We start from the raw sequence: 20,398 nt of genomic DNA on the forward strand, positions 1-20,398 counted from the left end.
TTCTGAAACTATTTCATTTATTCTGAAACTATTTCATTTATTCTGAAACTATTTCATTTATTCTGAAACTATTTCATTTATTCTGAAACTATTTCATTTATTCTGAAACTTTCGTTCATTTATTCCGAAACTTTCGTTCATTTATTCCGAAACTTTCTTTCATTTATTCGGAAACTTTCTTTCATTTATTCGGAAACTTTCTTTCATTTATTCGGAAACTTTCTTTCGTTTATTCTGAAACTTTCTTTCATTTATTCTGAATTTTCATTAATTCTGAAACTGTTTCTTTCATTTATTCTGAACGTTTATCAATTCTGGAAGTCTGTGAATTTTCATGGGAACTGGAATTATTTCTTCCATTTATTCTGAATTTACATGATTTTCATTTTCTGAATTCTTGATACCTCTCTCACAGAAGCAAAAAAAATCAAGGGTAAAGGGCACAAAATATTATTTTATTTCACCACTTCTCTGGCCCCGCAACTGGTAAGGGCAGCTCTGAATAGTCTAATCATTTCCATATTTCAATGAGTTAAACTTGGTCGGCTGAAGTTGGTTTTCTGTGGTTTCCAACTTCAACGCGCAAATGCGAGCTGATCTCCCCGTTAAAAAGTCTCGCCACAGAGAGCAACAGTCCTACAAACAGTACAAATATTCAGTCAATACACTTCACTTCTGAGATATAGATGGCAGCACTAAAAAATCATACACCACACTAGATATGCACTCAGACTGTTAGGTACACATACACTTCTGGCACAACTCACTAGGTAGTAAATTGCCCATGACAATAGACCTGAGTTGTGCTCGGCTTGAAAAAAAAAAAAATGAGTTACACTTATCCTGTTAATTTTAGTCTATCCAAACAGCCCTTTAGAATTTTTGTAAACTCTTAATTAATATTTGTCCAGTGTGCTCATAATTTTGTGTTGATATTCTTCATTTCTGTAATTTAATTATGTTTGTCTTTTTTGATGACTCCTCCCTTCCTCAATTTCCACTCCCTCCCAAAAAAAAAATATAGAGGAACCTAACACAGAGAGATAAAAAATATAACAATTTATTTTACATTAGTCAGGGTTGAGAAGTTTCTTCCAAGGTGGAAAAAATTGTGAAAAAAAACATGGAAAAACCATCTAGAAAGAATAGGTTTCGTTCCCTGAATGCAGAAGAAATGGAAGAAACCGATTCATTAACCAGTCAACTGTCCAATTAATTTCTCCGAGCGTTACCCGCAGTGCCCACTTTTTTTTGAAGATGTGCACGCTCTTTCACTTTTCTTGGAAGTTTGAAATATTAAAATATTTTTTTTATAGCTTGAATGTGTCGAGACATAATATGACACCCCAAAAGTGGGGAGGGGTGGTCATAATGTCCTGTGACTAAAAGAAATGCTGTTGATGGATTTATGTGAACCATAGTAGTTGAACCTTTGCTAAAAGATATATGAGTAATAAAACAGATGCATCTTCGCAAGGGAGTTGGAAATTGAAACAAAAACGATGGGGATGCAGCTTTGCAAAGCATTACAAAGATAAAAATAGTAATAATAATCTCAGACCTTGAAATATAATTGTCAACTCCATATAGTGATGAGATAATAAAGTAGAAGGATGGCTGTACAGAGATGGCAGCACATGTATGACAAATTATTTTGTCATTTCTATGTGAAAAAGACAGAAAAGTCGATGTGTCGGCAAATGCCGTCGTAGGCAACTCCATTATGTATGGCAGCGACGGCAAACGCTGTCTTAACCACTTGACTGGTTAAGAAACATTTCATAGTCATGCAATCACATAATTTACTGCCACTATTAACCATAATGTTGATATAGTATCCATTTGAAAAGGTTTTATTACCTTTATACAGGATGGCCAAAAAGTCCGTAGAAACTTTAAAAATGAATAAAAACCCAAAAAATAACCGAAATAAAAAATGGTTTGCAGGGTTAGCATTGCTAAACAGCTGATAGGTGTCGATGGTACAAGTGACTTCGATGAAAATACGCAAATGAGACGGTTATAACAACTTGCGCTCCTAATCCACAAACAGTTCACCATTGTAAACCGTGTATGTGGGCCTGCTGTACTCTGCCGTTGCTGGATTTGTGACTCGCCTGCAATATGATATCCCCTGTGGTGGTGGTCATGTGGAACACATACTGCTGTAATGAACGATTTGGAGGCATTCTGTTCGTTATTTGCGCATCTTTTCTTTGACTTGTATATGTCAGCATCACCTATCAGCTGTTTTTTGAGTTATTTTTTTCCCTGTCTTAAAAAAATACCAGTGATGTAGCGATGCTAACACCGCAAGCTGTTTTTTTTTATTTCAGTTATTTTTCCGGTTTTTATGAATTTTTCAAGTTTCTACAGACTTTTTGCCCACGCTGTATTTAAATACCAAGTTCTTTATCTATGTAAAAACTTTAAATTACTTTAATTGACAAGAAATATGACAGTTTAAAAATTGTTCTTCACTGTTATCAACTCAGTGTAACATGGTGTAACAAAACTAAACCTTTTCTTGTTATGGCATCCATCAGGAAAAATTATGTGGCGTTAGTTCCAAAAATGAGCGGATAAATTAAAAAAAAATAATAAAAATCTTTTTGAAGTTGCTGAACTTGCAAGGCAACTTACATTTCAACACAATCACAGCTGTTTAAAAATTTCATTCTTTCCCACCATAATATTACAGGGTGTTTCAAAAAGAATCACCTGATTTGAAATGTATATGTTATGAAAAATATTGAACATAGACACTTAAGATTAATTTTATATTACATGACTAATCAATGTTTTTTTTACAAACAAAATTAAAGGTGCTCAATATGTCCACCTTTTGGGATGCATGGCATATGTCTATACGGTAGTCAAACTCGTCTCAAACTTTTGCGAGCATGTTTGCATCCACTGCTTCCACAGCTGCTGTTATGTGTATCTTTAGTTCGGCTAATGTTGCTGGAAGGAGAGGCACATGAACGTAGTCTTTTATAAGCCCCCACAAGAAGAAATTGCACACTGTGAGGTCCAGCGATCTTGGAGGCCAGCAATGTTTAACTGAATCCTCAGGTCCTGTGTAGCTGATCCATCATTTAGGAATGTGCTTGTTAAAAAATTCTCGAACATCCAAGCTCCGGTGTGGTGGTGCCCTGTCCTGCTGGAAAATGAAGTCATCCAAATAGGTTTCTAACTGTGGGAAAAGCCAGTTTCAAGCAGCTGAAGGAAGAGCGTTAGCGTTACCTGTTGGCAACTGTATGAAACTCAAGTTTCCTTTTTCTACCTATGCATTATTCGATCAAAATGAATTAAAAGTTGAATAATTATGATTCTTTTAAATCAGATGATTCTTTTTGAAACACCCTGTAGATTAACACTAGAACCGCTGCACTTTCGGTATACCTAGAACCGTGGACTAGGTCAAATTGACGAAAGCTGTGAAGAAACAGTGTTCCGTAGTGAAAACAGATTTATTTTCTGTTCCTGGGTTTTTCCTTACTTTTATTCAACGTTGTTTAACTGTGTATTCAATAACGGAAAAATTTTTGTTTATGAATATGAAATAGGCTTCAAAATTAGCTAAAAAATGATGTAATTCAGTATAAATAAGATTTTGTGTACACACAGTTTTGTAATACACCGTTCAATACAAAAACTTTTTTTCGGTAATTCCATAATATGACAAAAAAGGTGTAAAACGATCGTGTCAAATTAAGTACGAGAAAGTTTATAATATGATCTTGTCAAAATAAATATATGTTTCTTACCAATAAATGGTTTAATCATTTATGATGAGCAGTTTAGAGCAAATTATTTTTGTGATTTTTATACTTTATCGCATGTCGAAGCTGCAAAACCCATGCAAAAATTAACAGATTTCAAGGAAACGGTTATTTTCCGGATATTATGCTGAGGTGAGCTCGGAAAGAAAAGTCATCACGTCTCCGCCGGGACTCGAACCCAGGCCCTCTTGCATACCGGGCAAGCATGCTACCATCTACTACACCACTGGAGACACATGAATCTGCCTTCCTAATTTCACGCACTGTGTCGTGAGGCGCTGAAGTAGAGGCATTAGTAGCCTCTCTTAACTTCAGGAAATGGCCCCCGGGTGGGACGGTTTAGAGAGATATAGATGGCTTTTTTCTCAGCCAGAGATATCAAGGAAACAGTTATTTTTCGGATATTATGCTGAGGTGAGCTCGGAAAGAAAAGTCATCACGTCTCCGCCGGGACTCGAACCCAGGCCCTCTTGCATACCGGGCAGCATACCTACTTCAGCGCCTCACGACACAGTGCGTGAAATTTGGAAGGCAGATTCATGTGTCTCCAGTGGTGTAGATGGTAGCACGCTTGCCCGGTATGCAAGAGGGCCTGGGTTCGAGTCCCGGCGGAGACGTGATGACTTTTCTTTCTGAGCTCACCTCAGCATAATATCCGGAAAATAACTGTTTCCTTGATATCTCTGGCTGAGAAAAAAGCCATCTATATCTCTCTATTAACAGATTTGTTACATTTTTTTTTTCTATTTCATTGCGGAATACGGGAGAGCTTGCCAATTTGTCACAGCAGTTTCAATCGGTTAAAAACTCGCTGTGCAGAATCCTGGTGGACTTAGACGTGGCTAAACGAGAGAGAGAGAGATGACCTCCGTACTGAAAACTCCAAAATGGCTGCAGAAGTACAGGAGCTTTGTCATCGACTGGATCATGATCAAGATATAATTGAGTTAAGATAAAATATTGACTTCGAAAACTGTTCTCGTCATGTTAATCTGGTGTTTTTCGGGGTTCCAATGTGCTGAAACATGGGATGTGTGTAAGGGCAAAATCAAGAACTTGTGTGAAAAAGTGGGAGTGTTCACCTTTTTCACATCAACAGGGCCCATAGGATATGAAAATCTACAATTGAAAACTGGCACTGATCTCAACGCTCGCATACCCTACCCTCCACTGATGATCATAATACAATCCTGCAAAAATGGAAGGACTTGAAATCCCTTGGCATATTGGTCTCTCAGGATTATTCACCAGCCGTCACAAAAAGAACGAGTCTGTTAAATGTTGGAAGAAAATAGGCGGTCGCACAGGGTAAGAATGCAAAAATGTTGATGTACAAACTAATAATAGATAACAAGATTTTTATTTGTAATCCGTAATGTACAGGCATAATTAAAGTACATACTCCAAATTTATAAATTATGGCCGGCCTGTTTGCAATATAGATCCTTGTAAGTATAATGATGAATCAACTTCTAATCAAAACTTTATATCTTTGGAAAAAACTGAAAGTCTCAAAAAAGATCCCCAGAAACATATTGCACTTTATATTGCCTTATTGTATAACACATATGAATATCCTAATTTCTGGGATGATTTCACGGATTGCAATTTTTTTTTCGCTGGTGGAAACCTGGCATACTACGGAATTTAAATTGCCAACCCAAATGCAGAATTATAAAACTATCCAAAGTCTGGCGTCCAAATCATGTATTGGTAGACCCAGTGGTGGCCTAATTCTTGGGTGCGATCAAAATAAATGAACAAATATAAACATTTTAAAAATTACTAATCTTTTCATTTTTTTATCAGCTGATTATTTTGAATTTAATAAACTCCACATTGGGGTGGGGGGGAAAGTAGCAAGATTCAATTTTGACAAAGATTTTGACAACCTATTTACTTTAATAAATACATTTAACTGTGAAAACATTATCAGCATGGGGGGATCTGAATGCTCGCATTGGCAATCCATATGCTCTTAATCCCTCTTTCTTTGATGATGAACTCATTTATCACAGATCAAACGACCTTGTCGTAAACCATAGAGGTAAGCTGCTAAATGAGCTATGTATGTTAGATTATTTATTTATTTTGAACGACAATTTTCCCCAAGACAACCTAGGTAATTTCACCTTCTTTAATCAAAATGGTGCTAGTGTCATTGATTATATTATTGTATCTGCAAATGTATACCATCAAACAGTTGAATTTGAGTTATCCCGAAACTCAGTTCTGATCATTTCCCTATTATAGCAACCTTATATTTAATGGATACTAATTACCATATATACTCGTGTATAAGCTGAGTTCTTTTGTGGAAAAATTTGTTCCTCAAGTGTGGGGGGAGGGTCGACTTATACTCGGGTCAGTTTTTGATGAGAAAATATTGACCCCGCAATCAGTAGTCATTTTTGTAGCAGTGTTCGAGAAACCGGCATTATTGGTATGGGATATGTTCAAACCCCACAGAACCAATAATGTCAAAGCCGAGGCAAAGAAATTGAGAACATCATTGGCTTTGATACCAGGTGGGCTAACATCGATTGTGCAGCCTTTAGATGTGAGCATCAACAAGCCTCTCAAAGACTATTTGAGGAACTTGTGGATCGAATGGATGAGTTCTTATGATAAAGAAACTACAAAAAAGTGGTGCCTTGAAGAAACCTGACATTGGCCTAGTGTATCAATGGGTACATTAGGCGTAGAATTCTGTTTCCGCCGAAATTATCATCCGATCCTTCAAAAAGTGTTGCATCAGCAATTCTATGGATGGCATTGAAGATATCCTCTTTGAAGGTAACAATGACGATAACAGCACAGATGAGGATAAAAACAAAGATGCCGCACCCCCTATGATGATGATCTGATGGATTACGATTAGCTTGGAGATTCAGAAGGAATGAATTAAAAGTTTGAATCATTCTCTATTGTAAATTTCCACAAGCTATTCATTTTTCATGAAAATGTAAGAATTTTTTTCTCTAAAACGCACAGATTTTTTGGGGTCGGCTTATACACAGATTTTAAATTTATTGTGGTTTTGGTGGTCCTGAAGTAGGGGGTCGGCTTATACATGAGTATATACGGTATTTTGAGAAACCAAATATAAATACCGGATTTTTAAAATCCCTTTGGAATAGTGAAGCTGGCTCTAAATTCGTGAACAATATCGACTCTGGATTCTCTGCTGATCCTGATATCGGCACAGAATAAATCGTTCCATTTCTGATGCAGACCGCAAGAAATCATGGATTAATAAAAAAATCAAGGTCATCAGTGGCTTTAATACACAGAATGGACGCTTTGGTTGGTTCGATGTTGAGTGTCAGACTTCTAGAAGGGAGATATGAAAAACAACCAGAGGATTTTGAGCAGGTGCTATAATAATCATAATTTTACACAATACAAACTACAACGGAATGCTTATAGGTACTTATGCAATAAAAAAAAGTGACATATTTCAAGAACCTAAACCAGTGGTGCGCGAAGCGTGAGTCACGAACCCGCATGAGGTTGCGAGAGATTCTCCAAAATAAAACTTCCACATAAGAAATTCATTTTTATTTAAAAATATCTGTGGTGTTTGGTCAGAACATGATATCTCCAAAAAATGGCTTTTTGATCTAGTAGTAAGTCTTGCTAATTATAACTAATTAGAAGTGAGATAAATACACAAATATGAGCTTACGGCTAAACAACATGCTAATGTATGATATTTTCATTTGCATTTGTGTGTATGTTTTATTTCTGATTTTAAAATGACAATGAAAATGCTTATATCTCAAAAATGTGATTTTGGAGTTACGTTCTGACCAAACACCACAGAATGTTAGAACTAAAGAATGACTTTATTCAGCTGAGCTAATTACCATGTATCATACAATATGATTTTATCAAATTCCACTTGAACAACAATCAATATATTGTACAATCAATCAACAAGAGAGAGAGAAAATCCCTCCATTCTGAAATCAATATATCAACATGGCTCAATTATTTTTCAACTGCGTACAAAGTGAATGGTAATACAACATGAATGGAATCGCCATTAAATAATATTTGTTATGCAATTGAGAGAGAAACTCAATTTTGGATTCTGATATTATTTTTCATGAAGTAAACAGTATTCAAAAACTATAAAATGTGGTATAGCTGCAGGTTGGGATTACTTAAAACACAAATTTTTGGGAGATTCCTCCATGATTACTCTTACAGATACCTTCAATAAAATCTTTACCTCCATTAATCTACCTGAAACTTGAATTGAAATAATTATCTCCCAATACACAAAAAAGGGTGATGTTAATAATAACCCAGAAAATTTTAGAGAAATTTCCCTCGTACCAGTTATTACAAAAATATTTACATCAATTTTAAACTCCAGACTCTATAACTGGTTAAACATATATGACATTCTCCTCCAGGAACAAGCAGATTTCAGAAAAGAATATGGTTGCATGGGTCAAGTGTTCATTTTGAACTACTTTATTCGAAACAAATTAAAACAAAAGAGAGGAAAACTGTTCTCAGCTTTATTGACTTCAAGAGCGCATTTGATTCAGTGCACCACCAAATTCTCTGGCCAGTTCTCCAGGATTTTAATCATAGTGCGAAATTTGTTTCCATTCTCGCTGACAAAAATAAAAAAGCCGCTGCAAGGGTGCGCTGCTCATTAGAATGTACTGAGGTTTTCGAAATTAACTCTGGTGTTCTTCAGGGAAAAATTCTGAGTCCCATTTTGTTCTCTCTGTTTTTGAATGACCTCATTTGACTCATAATTCGCTTAAATTCTGCGGAAATAAAAGATTTGTCTTTCCCTGATGGAACACAACTCAATATCTTGGTGTACGTAGATGACGCAGTATTACTGGCAGACTCCCCTATGAATTTAAGAAGAAAAATTGATATTCTAGAGCAATTTTTTGTAGGGAACTATAACGGTTAATGTGAATAAAACAAACGTCTTGGTCTTCCATAAAGGTGGGGGGGGGGGGGAGTCCAAAAACAATACATTCTTTTACCAAAATAAAAACTTAGATACCTTAATTCTTATACTTACCTTGAAATTCCCTTTTCTTCCTCTGGAACGTAGTATTTGGCAAAAAATTATTTCCAAGCGAAGGGTATATCTGCAATACATGCATTATGGCCTATTCTTCTGGGAGGCAAACACAGTTCACCTTATAGCTGGTTTAAACTGTTTAATGGTATGGTAACTTCTGTTTTGATCTATGGCTCACCAATTCGGTCAATGCATCACCTTCACTAACTCGACAAATGCTCCTCTTTTTCCATTGAAAAATTATTTGTCAAAATATACTCCAAATCACATATTGTTGTTGGAACTCAGATATACTTCTTTATCTATTACATTTATAAAGTTGATTGTTCAGGGACGCTGGAAGATATTTGCTCGAGCAATACCAATCACTTGCATGGTATTGCTGAGCACAGTGGTGTCGGAGCCGGGGGTGCTGTGGGTGCTCGAGCACCCACACTCTCTTGTAGAATGGGGCAGAGCACCCACAGAATTGATTCAGAAATAAAAATCTCATACATAAATTTTTCATTTTTTTCGCAAATATCGAACGTGTAAAAAAATTGGAAAGAAAAAATAACTGCCTATTTTTTCCCTCATAATGCATCTTTAATCTTGCTGGAGCCTCTGGTTTCAAAACAACTGATATAGCCTTTAAATTCACCGATAAATTAAGATACAGAGGGCCCACCCTTCTTCCCTCAATTTTTGCTTGTGTCAAAAAAGATTCCCGGTTTTTCCTAAGGGATGGGAGACACCATATGTTTTAGCAGTGGTATCGGAGCCCGGGGTGCTATGGCTGCTTGAGCATCCACAGTTTAGAACGGAAACCATTTACTGATTGCTTTCGTAAAAAAACTAACAAAAAAATATTTTTTTCACCCTATACTAGGCTTATTTTGTCGGTTTGTTTTATCTATACACGTGTCCAGTAGTTAATTGCATGGTCAAGCACCTAGGAAGGGTATTTTCGTAGAGAAAGAAAGAGCATACATCCTTTTTTTTCAGATTGTGTCTCAGCAGGCGTCCCTCTTTTGCCTCAAGGGTAAAAGCGTGTTTTATTACAATAAATGAAATTCTGCATTGACCTTCTTTCATCAGATCCAGACACATGTTTTCAGAGGACCAAGTGAATGCCCGAAGAGAATGCTGGTTTTTTTTTTTAGAAAAATTTGTCTCCTTGTTTGTGACTGATACCGGCAGATATATGGGGTAATTTGCTTATGTGATCTTGACAGAGTGGCTTCGACATTCATGCCGTTCATTTCCTTTAAACTGTTATAATCATTTCCTTTAAACTTAAAGATAAGACTTCTTCTGGGTGTTTGGACCATCTTTTTGAAGTAAGTAGGTAAGCAATAATTCCATTTATACAGTATCAAAGGGTTCTCGAAGTTTTGTCAACTCTCTTTTTCCTAGCCATCGTTTCTCCGCGGCATTCCAGAACAGTTCAGAGAAAGAAAAAAAAATTAGAGCACGGAACTGACTCGCATCAATGTTGCAAACTTGCAGTGACACCCCTAGGAACCTCGAGGCACACTTTGAAAACCCACTGCTATGTAAAAACTTTATATTAATAGATAGCAAAAGGTTTCATGCTGGGCAGGGGCAGCTTTGGTGCTAAATAAAAAAAGAGAAGAATTCTAGCAGAAAAACTCGGAAAAAATATTTTGTCAGTCAGAGACACCAACATGAAGAAAACATGGAGGGGGGGGGGGGTGGAAGTTCCCAATCGTCCGGTCCCGAGCCCGTACACTGGGGAAGGTGCAAACGTTGCGTTGCATTGCATTTTATATTCATTAATTATTGTAGGCGCTCAGCCCCCTCACAAAATTTATTTGGGGGAAGGATCTGAAACGGTCTCAGCCACTAGGTTCCAGCACCTATGTATCAATAAAATTCAAACTGTAAATGATTCGTAGGAGAGAAATAATTTTTTTAAGCATGTTTAGAGTTCAAAAATACAGCGGCGGGTTCTCAGGGTCATTTTACAACTTATACGCCAGAAGAGAACCAAAACTACGTCTCACACTATTGATAGTTTAGTCAGGAGCTGCCCTTGATGCTGGGACCCCACACCTTGGTATCAAGCCGCTCCAGGTTTGCTTCTTTCACTGAATCCCAGACCTGGATTTTTCATGCCACCCCCCCCCCCCAAATGTAAATACAGTGTTTAGCGCAAAATAAAAACTAAACTTCCTATTTTTTGGAACAAGCGCTGCGTCAGTATAGTAGTTAGTCTTTTCGCTTGTATTACGCAAGAAAAATATTTGTTAAAAAAATCCTTGCTAGATGCTCAAAACTTCCCAGCATGGTCCACACAGTCAAGGGCTTATATCCCTGAGGAGACAGAGCCCGGGCATGTCTGGTCTGACATGTTCAGAACTGAATCGCAATAGCATGAAATTTAGTTGATTACTTGAATTTACTTTTGGAGTGAAAAGAATCATGACTCCCCTGAATTCGGGACTGACAGGGCTTCAGCCAAAGCCGCCTAGAGAGAATCCAGAACCTCCCAGAGAGTAGTATCTAGGAGGCTTTGCTCCAGTCCAGAAGCCCAGTTTTTCACCTTACAACAAATTCTCTTTGCAGAGACCCATGAAAAGTCTGGTCTGGGAGTCCTGCGGCAGCATGTGGGAGGCCATGGCGGGGAGGGGAGGAAATACAGGGAGTATCTTACGGAAAATCTTGCGTTACTAACGTTAAAAAATTAGCATTTCAAGATGAAGGAATTTAGTTAAAATATTATATTTTTCTTCGAATTTTTTGAACCATCTATTTCTGATCACCCGAGCAAGAGCAAGGGCCGTCTTTGTCCCTTCTCTGTGTGCGCTTCTGGAGTCATGGTTTCATTTGAAGCTGTATTTTTGACTTTCGAAATTAAACAGTGCCGAGTAGAGCAGTGATTCCTGAAGAGGTGTGCCATGAGATAGGTCAAGGCAGGGTGCCGCTATACAGTATTTCCGAGGTAGAATTCAGTGGCAGCTCCAGGCAGGAAATTTTATTTCAGGATGGATGGGGGTTGCCGAATCAAATATTCATTCAAAGGTTTTTTAACAACTGGCTGTTGCGAAGATATATTTTGGAAAGAGAAAATTCAACTGCCCCTGCGGGGAATCAAACCCACGTCCTTTCACTTTCCGGGTGAACGCCACAACAGTGAGCTTGGCGTGAGTCTGGTCTGGCCGTCCATGTACGGTCCCTTTCAGTGTACACGAGCTTCAAGGAAAGATTGAGAGATTCGGTGCCTCTGTAGTCTAGTACGTTCACTTGGAAAGTGAAAGGACGTGGGTTCGATTCCCCGCAGGGGCAGTTGAATTTTTTCTCTTTCCAAAATATACCTTCGCAACAGCCAGTTGTTAAAAAACCTTCGTATGGTAGCGGAGAATGCCATCATCCTTGTACAAATATTCATTGTTCATTCAATGCAGGAACAGTTTTGCGTAACCAATGAATGATTGGCTGTTCATACGCTGCAGTAAAACTAAATTTTTTGTGTTTTTAATTTTTTTTTATTTGTCATGCTTTATGTCATCCACACTCGAATACATTGAATTATCATTTAGACGTTTCAGGGCATTAAACTGATGGCTCTAGCCGCCTTCATGACGAGCTGCCCCCTGGTAGAAATATATTTAACGTGATAATAGAACTGTAATTATCAATTTGTTTGTCACTGTATTTAAGGAATGGTGCTAGTGTACATAAGGATATTTGATGTTCTAAAATTCATGAATGAAAAAAAAAAAGATGTAGCCAGGAAATGATGCGTATAAAGAAAAAGGATAAGAGAAAAAATTTTGACCCTGTCAAAAATCTATGATAATGAGCTGTAGCCAATATACAATAGTTTTCTTAACAATACCAAATCGTTTGATTTTTTTTTTCTTCTGGTATAATTAAAAAGTGAATGATAAATGGTGTACATTCCAACCGAGGGGAAGTTTCCTGAAGGTTTTAATGTAAACATGCCCCCCCCCCCCCGGCCATTGGAAACCAAAAAAAGTCAGCCAAAGGTCTAATTTTTTTCCCACATGATAAATGTATTTGAAAGATGTCCTTAAAAATTCTGGTCTGAAAACCCACTTGGGGGTACATGAATAGCAATTGCTTGAAAAGGGGAGGCACTTTCAGCATCCCATGTCCTGAAGCCGGGTCCCCAGGCTGACATTTTTCGAAGAGCCCAAGCCACCCCCCACCCCCGGCTTTTGAAAATACACTAAAAATGGCATATATATATATATATAAATATATACAGGGTGATTATAAAAAAACTATCCCGACATATGGGCCCCTAATTGTCATACCATTCACAGAAACTGAATGAAATTTTGGCATAAGGTATTTTGATGTATGCGCTCAAGAATGATATGGAAAACAACAGTGTCACTCTAACAGTTACGGTTACAGTGAAAAAATTTGGAAAATATCAAATGGCAACACCAAGTTTTTTGTATTGGAATGTGATCTCCATTGTGAAAAACCCTAAATAGCGTTCGAACGGCAACTGTAGCATGAAAATCACGGGCGGTAGATAGGCTACAAGTGAGGACAACCAATAAGGACAGAGAAGCAGCATAAAATAAAGCATTTTATTGTGTTTCACAAATTTTCCACATGACCTTGTAGAGGACTAATCAGGCTGGGATCTCAGCCAAAGAAACGGTGTGACGAATGAAACGAACATTAATGCTCTGGTGCACGGCAAAGTCCTTTTTACTTTTTCCTTGCCTTGCTCCGAGGATTTTCGTGCTACAGGTGCCATTCCAACGCTATTTAGTGTTTTTCTGTATGGAGTTCGCATTCCAATACAAAAAACTTGGTGTTGCCATTTGATATTTTCGAAATTTTCTCACTGTAACCGTAACTGTTAGAGTGGCACTGTTATTTTCCATATCATTCTTGAGTGCATACCTCAAAATACCTTATGCCAAAATTTCATTCAGTTTCTGTGAATGGTATGATAGTTAGGGGCCCATATGTCGGGATAGTTTTTTTATAATCACCCCGTATATATACCTACATTGAGTACATGTGCTTTGCCCCCCCCCCTTCCCAGAAAAAGTTAAAATGACGGCCCAAGCCCAAGTTTTTACACGAGAAGCTCTAAAACAAATTTGTAGTATAAAAAAATACGAAAATAGGAACTCTCTCAGGGCTGGAGCCCTGTTAGCCCCTCTCCTTCTCGTGGAGAGGCTACGATTTTTAGATACTCGCTCTATATATATATATATATATAGAGCGAGTATCTAAAAATCGTAGCCTCTCCATGAGAATATATATATATATATATATATATATAAAAGCAATTTACTCTTTTCTTTTATTATATACTGAATATTATCCTATAATGGGGTATCTGCGACCACCACAAAGGGTCCGTGGAATACAGAAGTACCCCTTCCTCAAACCAATAGAAATCTCGTCGTTCTTCTATTCACATTGACTTTCCATTTTGATGTTTGTGGAAAAAAGACACAGACAAAATTCCTAATCCCAATGGGAAATGTTTTGTTATGTTTTGTTCTTTCATGGTCAAACATATAGTTAGCTATTTTCTCAGTGCTTCTTCCCACCCCACTATCATCTGTGCATGTTGTCTTTTATTTGGCGGAACTTGCCAGCATACCAAACAAAACCTGCCGTTGCCTTCCAGGCATAGCAATCACCATTTGAACCACCCCACTCGAAAATGTCACTGACAGACGAATGACAGTGTGCTCGTTATGACTAAACAAAAAACCAAAAAGAGAAAGAAAGAAAACTTACCTAGGCTAATCTCCCAGACATCTTTCGTATTTTTAAAAGAAAAAAATATTTCGACTGAAACTTCATCTTTAAAATTATATTGGACTGATGATTCTCGGCAAAAAGTAATTTATGTTAGATTGGGCGAGGTAACTTCCCTAAATTACCATATAAGTATCTTTAGAGGTGTCACGAGTTCGATACCCAATTCGTTCTTGTCAGAAACATTCCTGACACGGGGAACAACAGAAACGACCACATGACCACAGAAAAAGATTTCCACTGGGGAAGTCCCACACCAAGAGGTTAGTGCACCAGCCTCTCGGTGAGTATAAAAAAGGCTGCCATTCGAATCGGCAATAAATTGTAGGTCCTGGTCTAATTAGCCCTCGTGTGCAGAAAATGACTGTGGTGCGGCAAATATATGAAATATAAATATACGGAAAACAAATATACGATAAAACTATACATTTTATCTAGCTGAGAAAACATTTGAGAATTTTCGGAGTCTCTTAACTGATGCGCCAAAGGGACGCTGAACCAATGTTTCGCATGGATGAAAATTTTCTCTTGGTTCACCCTGCCCAAAATATACAGCAGCGGCTCTCAACTTTTTTGTGACGCGAACTCTTTATAGTACATTATTTCCATGACGAAGCACCGCACACAAGCCTCTTTGTATTTATCAGATTCACTGATTTATTTTATTGCCCTGGAGCAACTGCGAGCTCCCAAGAAGTGCACGTGGAACCATAAGGGCTCCGCGGAGCACTGGTTGAGAACCGCTATTATAGTGTTTCTACAAAAATATAAACAGGAAAAAATCAAAATATGTTTTTTACAAACACATTTTCAATTTTTTATTTCCTTCAGAGAAGGGGACCCCCCCCCCCCGTACACCGGTGTGAGCACCCACGGGTTGAAAATACATCCGACACCCCTGGCTGAGCAACACCATTCAAATTCAGCCAATAGGTAATTTCTAATTTAAAGTGCCCTTCCAAATATGACTAAAAAATTTTTATAATTCTAAATATGGATCCTAATTTATTTGGCATTAGTTTTGCCCCCTGAAAAACATACTTACAACAGTAAAAAACCCGCTACTTTTGGCTGGTCTACTGGCCCGCAAAAAGACAAGAGTTTCTCAATGCAAATCTTGCCCACCATTACTATTCAAAAACGGCCACACAAAGTGTCTGCTTGTCTCCCTCTTTATCCCTAGTGCGTTTTTATGAGCAGGGATGACACCCCCCACTTTGCATTGTAGTTTTGTATCTTCTTTCCATTTCCTGAAACCACTGTTGCTCAAATTCTTTTTGAAGTAGAGTGTTTTCATTAATTCAAACTAGAGCTAGACAAAACCTGACGTTGTCTTCCAGTCATGGCAATCGCAACTAGTGGTACTTTGGAATGGCCATTGTCCAGTCGTCCAACCTACAGTAATTCAAAACACAGATTGGGCTGTACACGAAAGGACCAGATTGTTGGGAAGAGATGTCAAATCTCTTTGTAAAAAATATAATGAGGGAACAAAAACGAAATTGTTGTACTCTGAACACACACATATGCCCTCTCTTTTATTACTCATCCATCATTGTGAACCCTAGAAATGTCACAGCTAAAGACTGTTCTCCAAAACTAAGCAATTAAAAAGAAAGACGGGATAGACCTCGCTCCAGGACAGTTTTCCAAAGACGTTTTTATTCCATCAGCCTCCGAATTCAGTGGTGACCATATGGCGAAAAAAAAACCAGTTCAGAAATTGCTTGTTAAACCCATGTTCCCACATTTGCGATGAATTTTAGCCTAGTGAAGTTAGAAAAGGCAATCATATTTTTACTTGCCTTTGCTTAAGATATGTTTGTTTTTCTTGACCATATGATATATACATATTCGCCATCAGTATTTATTATTGGTTATTATGGGAAGTTCTCACTCTGAGGAGAAAAGAAAAAAAAAATGTTTTCTCAAAGATATTGCATATGGATTCTTGATGAAGGGGAGCAGATTTTATAGTTCAGTGCGTTGCCTTTTATCTTAACTACTTTCTGTATAGTAATTATTACCTTTGTAATAGTGTATTCTGTCTCTCATACCCAGAGATACTGTTTCATACCAACAATATTTTTTTGTGATACCTCATGACAATGATACTTGATACTCTCAGATAAGTCCCTCTTCCATGATATTTTTTTCAAATCTTGTTTAGAAATGGCTTTAGTCTAAGTAAACTGCCTCCCAGTATAACGCTAATAACTCTACAGTAGTGGTTCTTAATTTCACTCTGAAAATTGGTACAGGGTGATTTTTTTTTTTCAATATATTTTGAGCATTTTTAAAATTGGAACCATTTCTTTATGATGAGTGCTTAATGAGATAAGGGCTGAGATAGGACTAAAAGGACACCCTGTATAGTTTTGTACCGGCTGGAATCAATAAGTGAAGAACAACTCATTGAAACCATTTCCCAAATTTCGAAAAATGCCAAAAAAGTAACTTTTTTAGTTTAGTTTTTGAATTTATTGAAAAAAAACCACAAATAAATGTTAATAGTCGCCAAAAAAAAAAAGAAATTGAATAATAAGTAAAAGAGTTTATAAAAATTCATTAAATACAGATAATTAATGTAATTTGTTGAAGAAAAAAATAGCGAATAGAAAATTGATTATTCAAGGAAGTGCAGGAAGGTGGGTGGTTCCGTCCTGCACTTGGAGTGCGGGATGGACAAAAAGGGTAAGAGCCACTGCTCTTCAAAGATATATTTTCTTGTTTCGCAGAGAACAAAAGGCTTAGATTTGCTGTACAAGTGGTTTCCAATTTGTGTTCCGGTACCATGGCATTGTATCCATTCAGTAATTCAATAGTATGATTTATTAAAAAATTTGTTATGGTAAACTGTACAACAGATTTCTTAAATTTTCTCACGTCTGTGGACCGGTGAAAATATTCGCAGACCGGAAAAAAATAAGAGAGAAATAGAATAAATTCCCAGACCTGTGTGTGTGGTGATGGCTAATGCAGAAATAAAACCCAGTATTGACAAATCTAGAGTCAAGGAACAAGAGTTTTTAATTAGTTACGGCATCCGTTTCTAGTTGTTGAAACAAGAAGTTCATATATAGTGACTGGGTGGCCAAAAAAGAAAATGTCTCAGTGTAGCGCAGGCCTGGTGCAAGCCACAAAGAAAGTATTATAGTTCTTTTTCTGTTAGGCTGGACTGAGGATGAAAAAAAATAATCAAAATTTTTCAGCTCTAATACAAATGGCACCATGAACCGAAAATGTTTGGAAATCACTGGGTTACACTATATGTACAGTACTACATAATGTGTGTGTACATCCAGAGCCGCCCTTAGAGGGTGTGCGACAGGTGCGATCACACTGGGACCCGTGATTCAGGTGATTCCACACTTACTATAATAGAAGTGAAAAAATATTTACAGTGCATGCATCAAATATATATATATATACTCTTTATCCCGCTTATGACGTTTTCGAAAAACCGTCATGAAAAATGTAAGTGGGAAAACGCTGTAAAAGGGAAATGCTTTTGAGAATTAGTTAGGATTGAAACCATGAAAATAAATCGTAATAAGCGGGAAAACACTTTCTAAGTGGGAATGTTATAAGCGGGATCAACTGCGTATTTTTTTGTAGTAAACAAGGTGCCTGTATTTTTACTGATTTGATTCTAAAATTTTCATCAATTCTGAGATTTTTCCCTTTCATCAATTTTGAATTTCAATCAATACCAGTTTTATTCAATAATACCGTTAATTAAATTTTCATTGATTCAAAATTTTAATAAATTTTAGTGTTAAGTTAAAATTTAAGTGTTTCCATATTTTTTCAGTATTCCTGTATTCATATTCTGTGATAACGCATGAATCTTTGAATGCCTGATTTCCCCCATACCCCCAAAATGTATAAAATCGGGGCTAAAGAGCCCCGAAATAATTTTCACACCAGGCTCCATGTCTGATAAAGGCAGCCCTGTGTATAGCAGTGCGTTTATTAACCTTTTTTCCCATATCTGTTAGTTCACTTGCTCCCCCCCCCCTAAATAACCACATAATAAGTAGTTTTGTGAGCTTAGGTGACATTTCTCAAACTTTTCCCACACACAGCTCCCTTGTCTTTCATGTTTCATGCTTGACTCACTTAGAATAATTTAAAAAGGACCACTTCAAAGTCTTGAATGGGCACACATCAATAAACCAACTTGTCGCAACGTTCCAGAAAGCTACGACGCACACTTTGAGAATGACTAGCATAGGGGCTACTTTCATCAGGGTCGTAACTAAGAGTTTTACGGCTCCCACAACTTTAAAATTCAATAATTTTAAAATGTTCTTTATTCCCCCCTGAAACTGGTGCCTCCTAAATTTGCAGCCCAAGGCAATTGCCCCTTGCTCCCCTCTATTTCTGGCCCTGACTTCAGTGTCGTCTTTACACATGGCCCACCCAGGCACGACTCAGGGACCTCAGGTGCATAAGAGGATCTCATTATTATCAGACCTGGTGCAAAGATTTCCGAGACGTATGTAAGCTGTAAGTCGGTAAGTCCAGTCCCAGATAGGAAACCGCCTTGAAAATGTCTCATGAAGCTCTTAAAAGGCCTCAGGTACCTCAATATATATTTTGATACTACTAAAATTGGGGTTCACCCTCATAGATAGCCAAGTACATAACATGATAAATTAGCAATTCAAAATGTCGATTGTGCTCAATTTTACAGTATACTCAAATGACCCGCAATATTATTCTATAGTGATAGTTTTCAATTTAAAGTTTGAAGGATGTGTCAAATTTAATGAACATACAATTTATTTGAATTGATAGGAAAAAAAGTTATAAAATGCATACTGCAATTACTCTATTTCAGATTACCTATTTCAGCATGAGGGTTTAAATTTTGGAAGAATTGATGATTAAATGGCCATTACCTCCTCCTCCTGAACAGATCATGGCCCACCGCTCTGTCTCAACAAAGGTACAGGTGATCGAAGAAACCTGGGCCATGCTAGAAAAAATGGCCCATACCATAACTGCCCTTAGGGGTGTGTGACAGGTGTTGTTGAAATAAAAATACAATCTATCTCTGCCAAACATTGCATACACAGAATCCAATTTGAACTTACAATACATGAGCAAAATAAATATAATACATAACAGATCTGCAATTAGATACCTGATCAACTTGTTGCTGAGAATATATTATATTTTGCAGATTCTTCCAGTGTTGATTCAATGGCTATAGAATGAATTCATATTCTAACTGGTCCCACACATCCGCTTGGAGTATTACGGTACATCCTACTTGAAAGTGGGACGTATGGTCTCCATATAGTTATTATATTCTATCCGAAATTTTTTATTATTTTGCAAAGCAATCACTCTTCGAGCAACACCAATCATTTTTGACTTCCGGTGTCCCTGTGATTGTTAAATTCTGGATACGTATTCTCAAAATGCCGGACTCTAGACTTATAGTAGGAAATCATATTTACAGCAGCTCGACCACTGAATCAAAATTTAATTAGGCTGCTGACGTCAACTGTTATTTGAAAAATCTGGTTATGGGTTTGTGTGGTTTGCTCAAGATCCCAACACAGCTGTTAAGTTTCTACCATAGATTCTGCAAACATATGTTGCAGAATCGATCTGAGTGCTATGGAAAATAGTAATAATCAGCCTCATTATAAGTTTCTCAAATCGCACATATTTGTTGAGAATTACTTGACATCAAAAATCGATATCATAGTGAAAAGAGTCCTTTTTCACAACTTAGAATGAAACATAATTACATTTTTTTCCCGTCAAA

General features: G+C 37.2%; 1 protein-coding gene and 1 non-coding gene across 19 annotated transcripts in view; both read left to right on the top strand.

Annotated features, from left to right (window-relative positions):
- Positions 1-20,398, top strand: part of LOC149080316 (palmitoyltransferase ZDHHC16-like) — a 210,098-nt gene that overhangs the window by 31,016 nt on the left and 158,684 nt on the right. The window contains exon 1 of one of the 18 annotated variants that reach the window (XM_089239455.1): positions 19,485-19,567. The exons of the other annotated variants lie outside the window; for them this stretch is intronic. Within the exon in view, the coding sequence (XP_089095581.1) occupies positions 19,502-19,567 (66 nt within the window). The 5' untranslated portion in view covers positions 19,485-19,501. Of the gene's footprint in view, positions 1-19,484; positions 19,568-20,398 lie in introns of those variants that run through there. 18 annotated transcript variants of the gene reach the window in all.
- Positions 4,329-4,402, top strand: TRNAT-GGU (transfer RNA threonine (anticodon GGU)). The gene has a single exon. It is a non-coding gene; the product is annotated as a tRNA-Thr (tRNA).

Source organism: Pholcus phalangioides, unplaced genomic scaffold (assembly GCF_987345545.1).
Source record: "Pholcus phalangioides strain wild (caught in Gottingen) unplaced genomic scaffold, Ppha-v1.0 ptg000011l_1, whole genome shotgun sequence".
NCBI lineage: Eukaryota > Metazoa > Arthropoda > Arachnida > Araneae > Pholcidae > Pholcus > Pholcus phalangioides.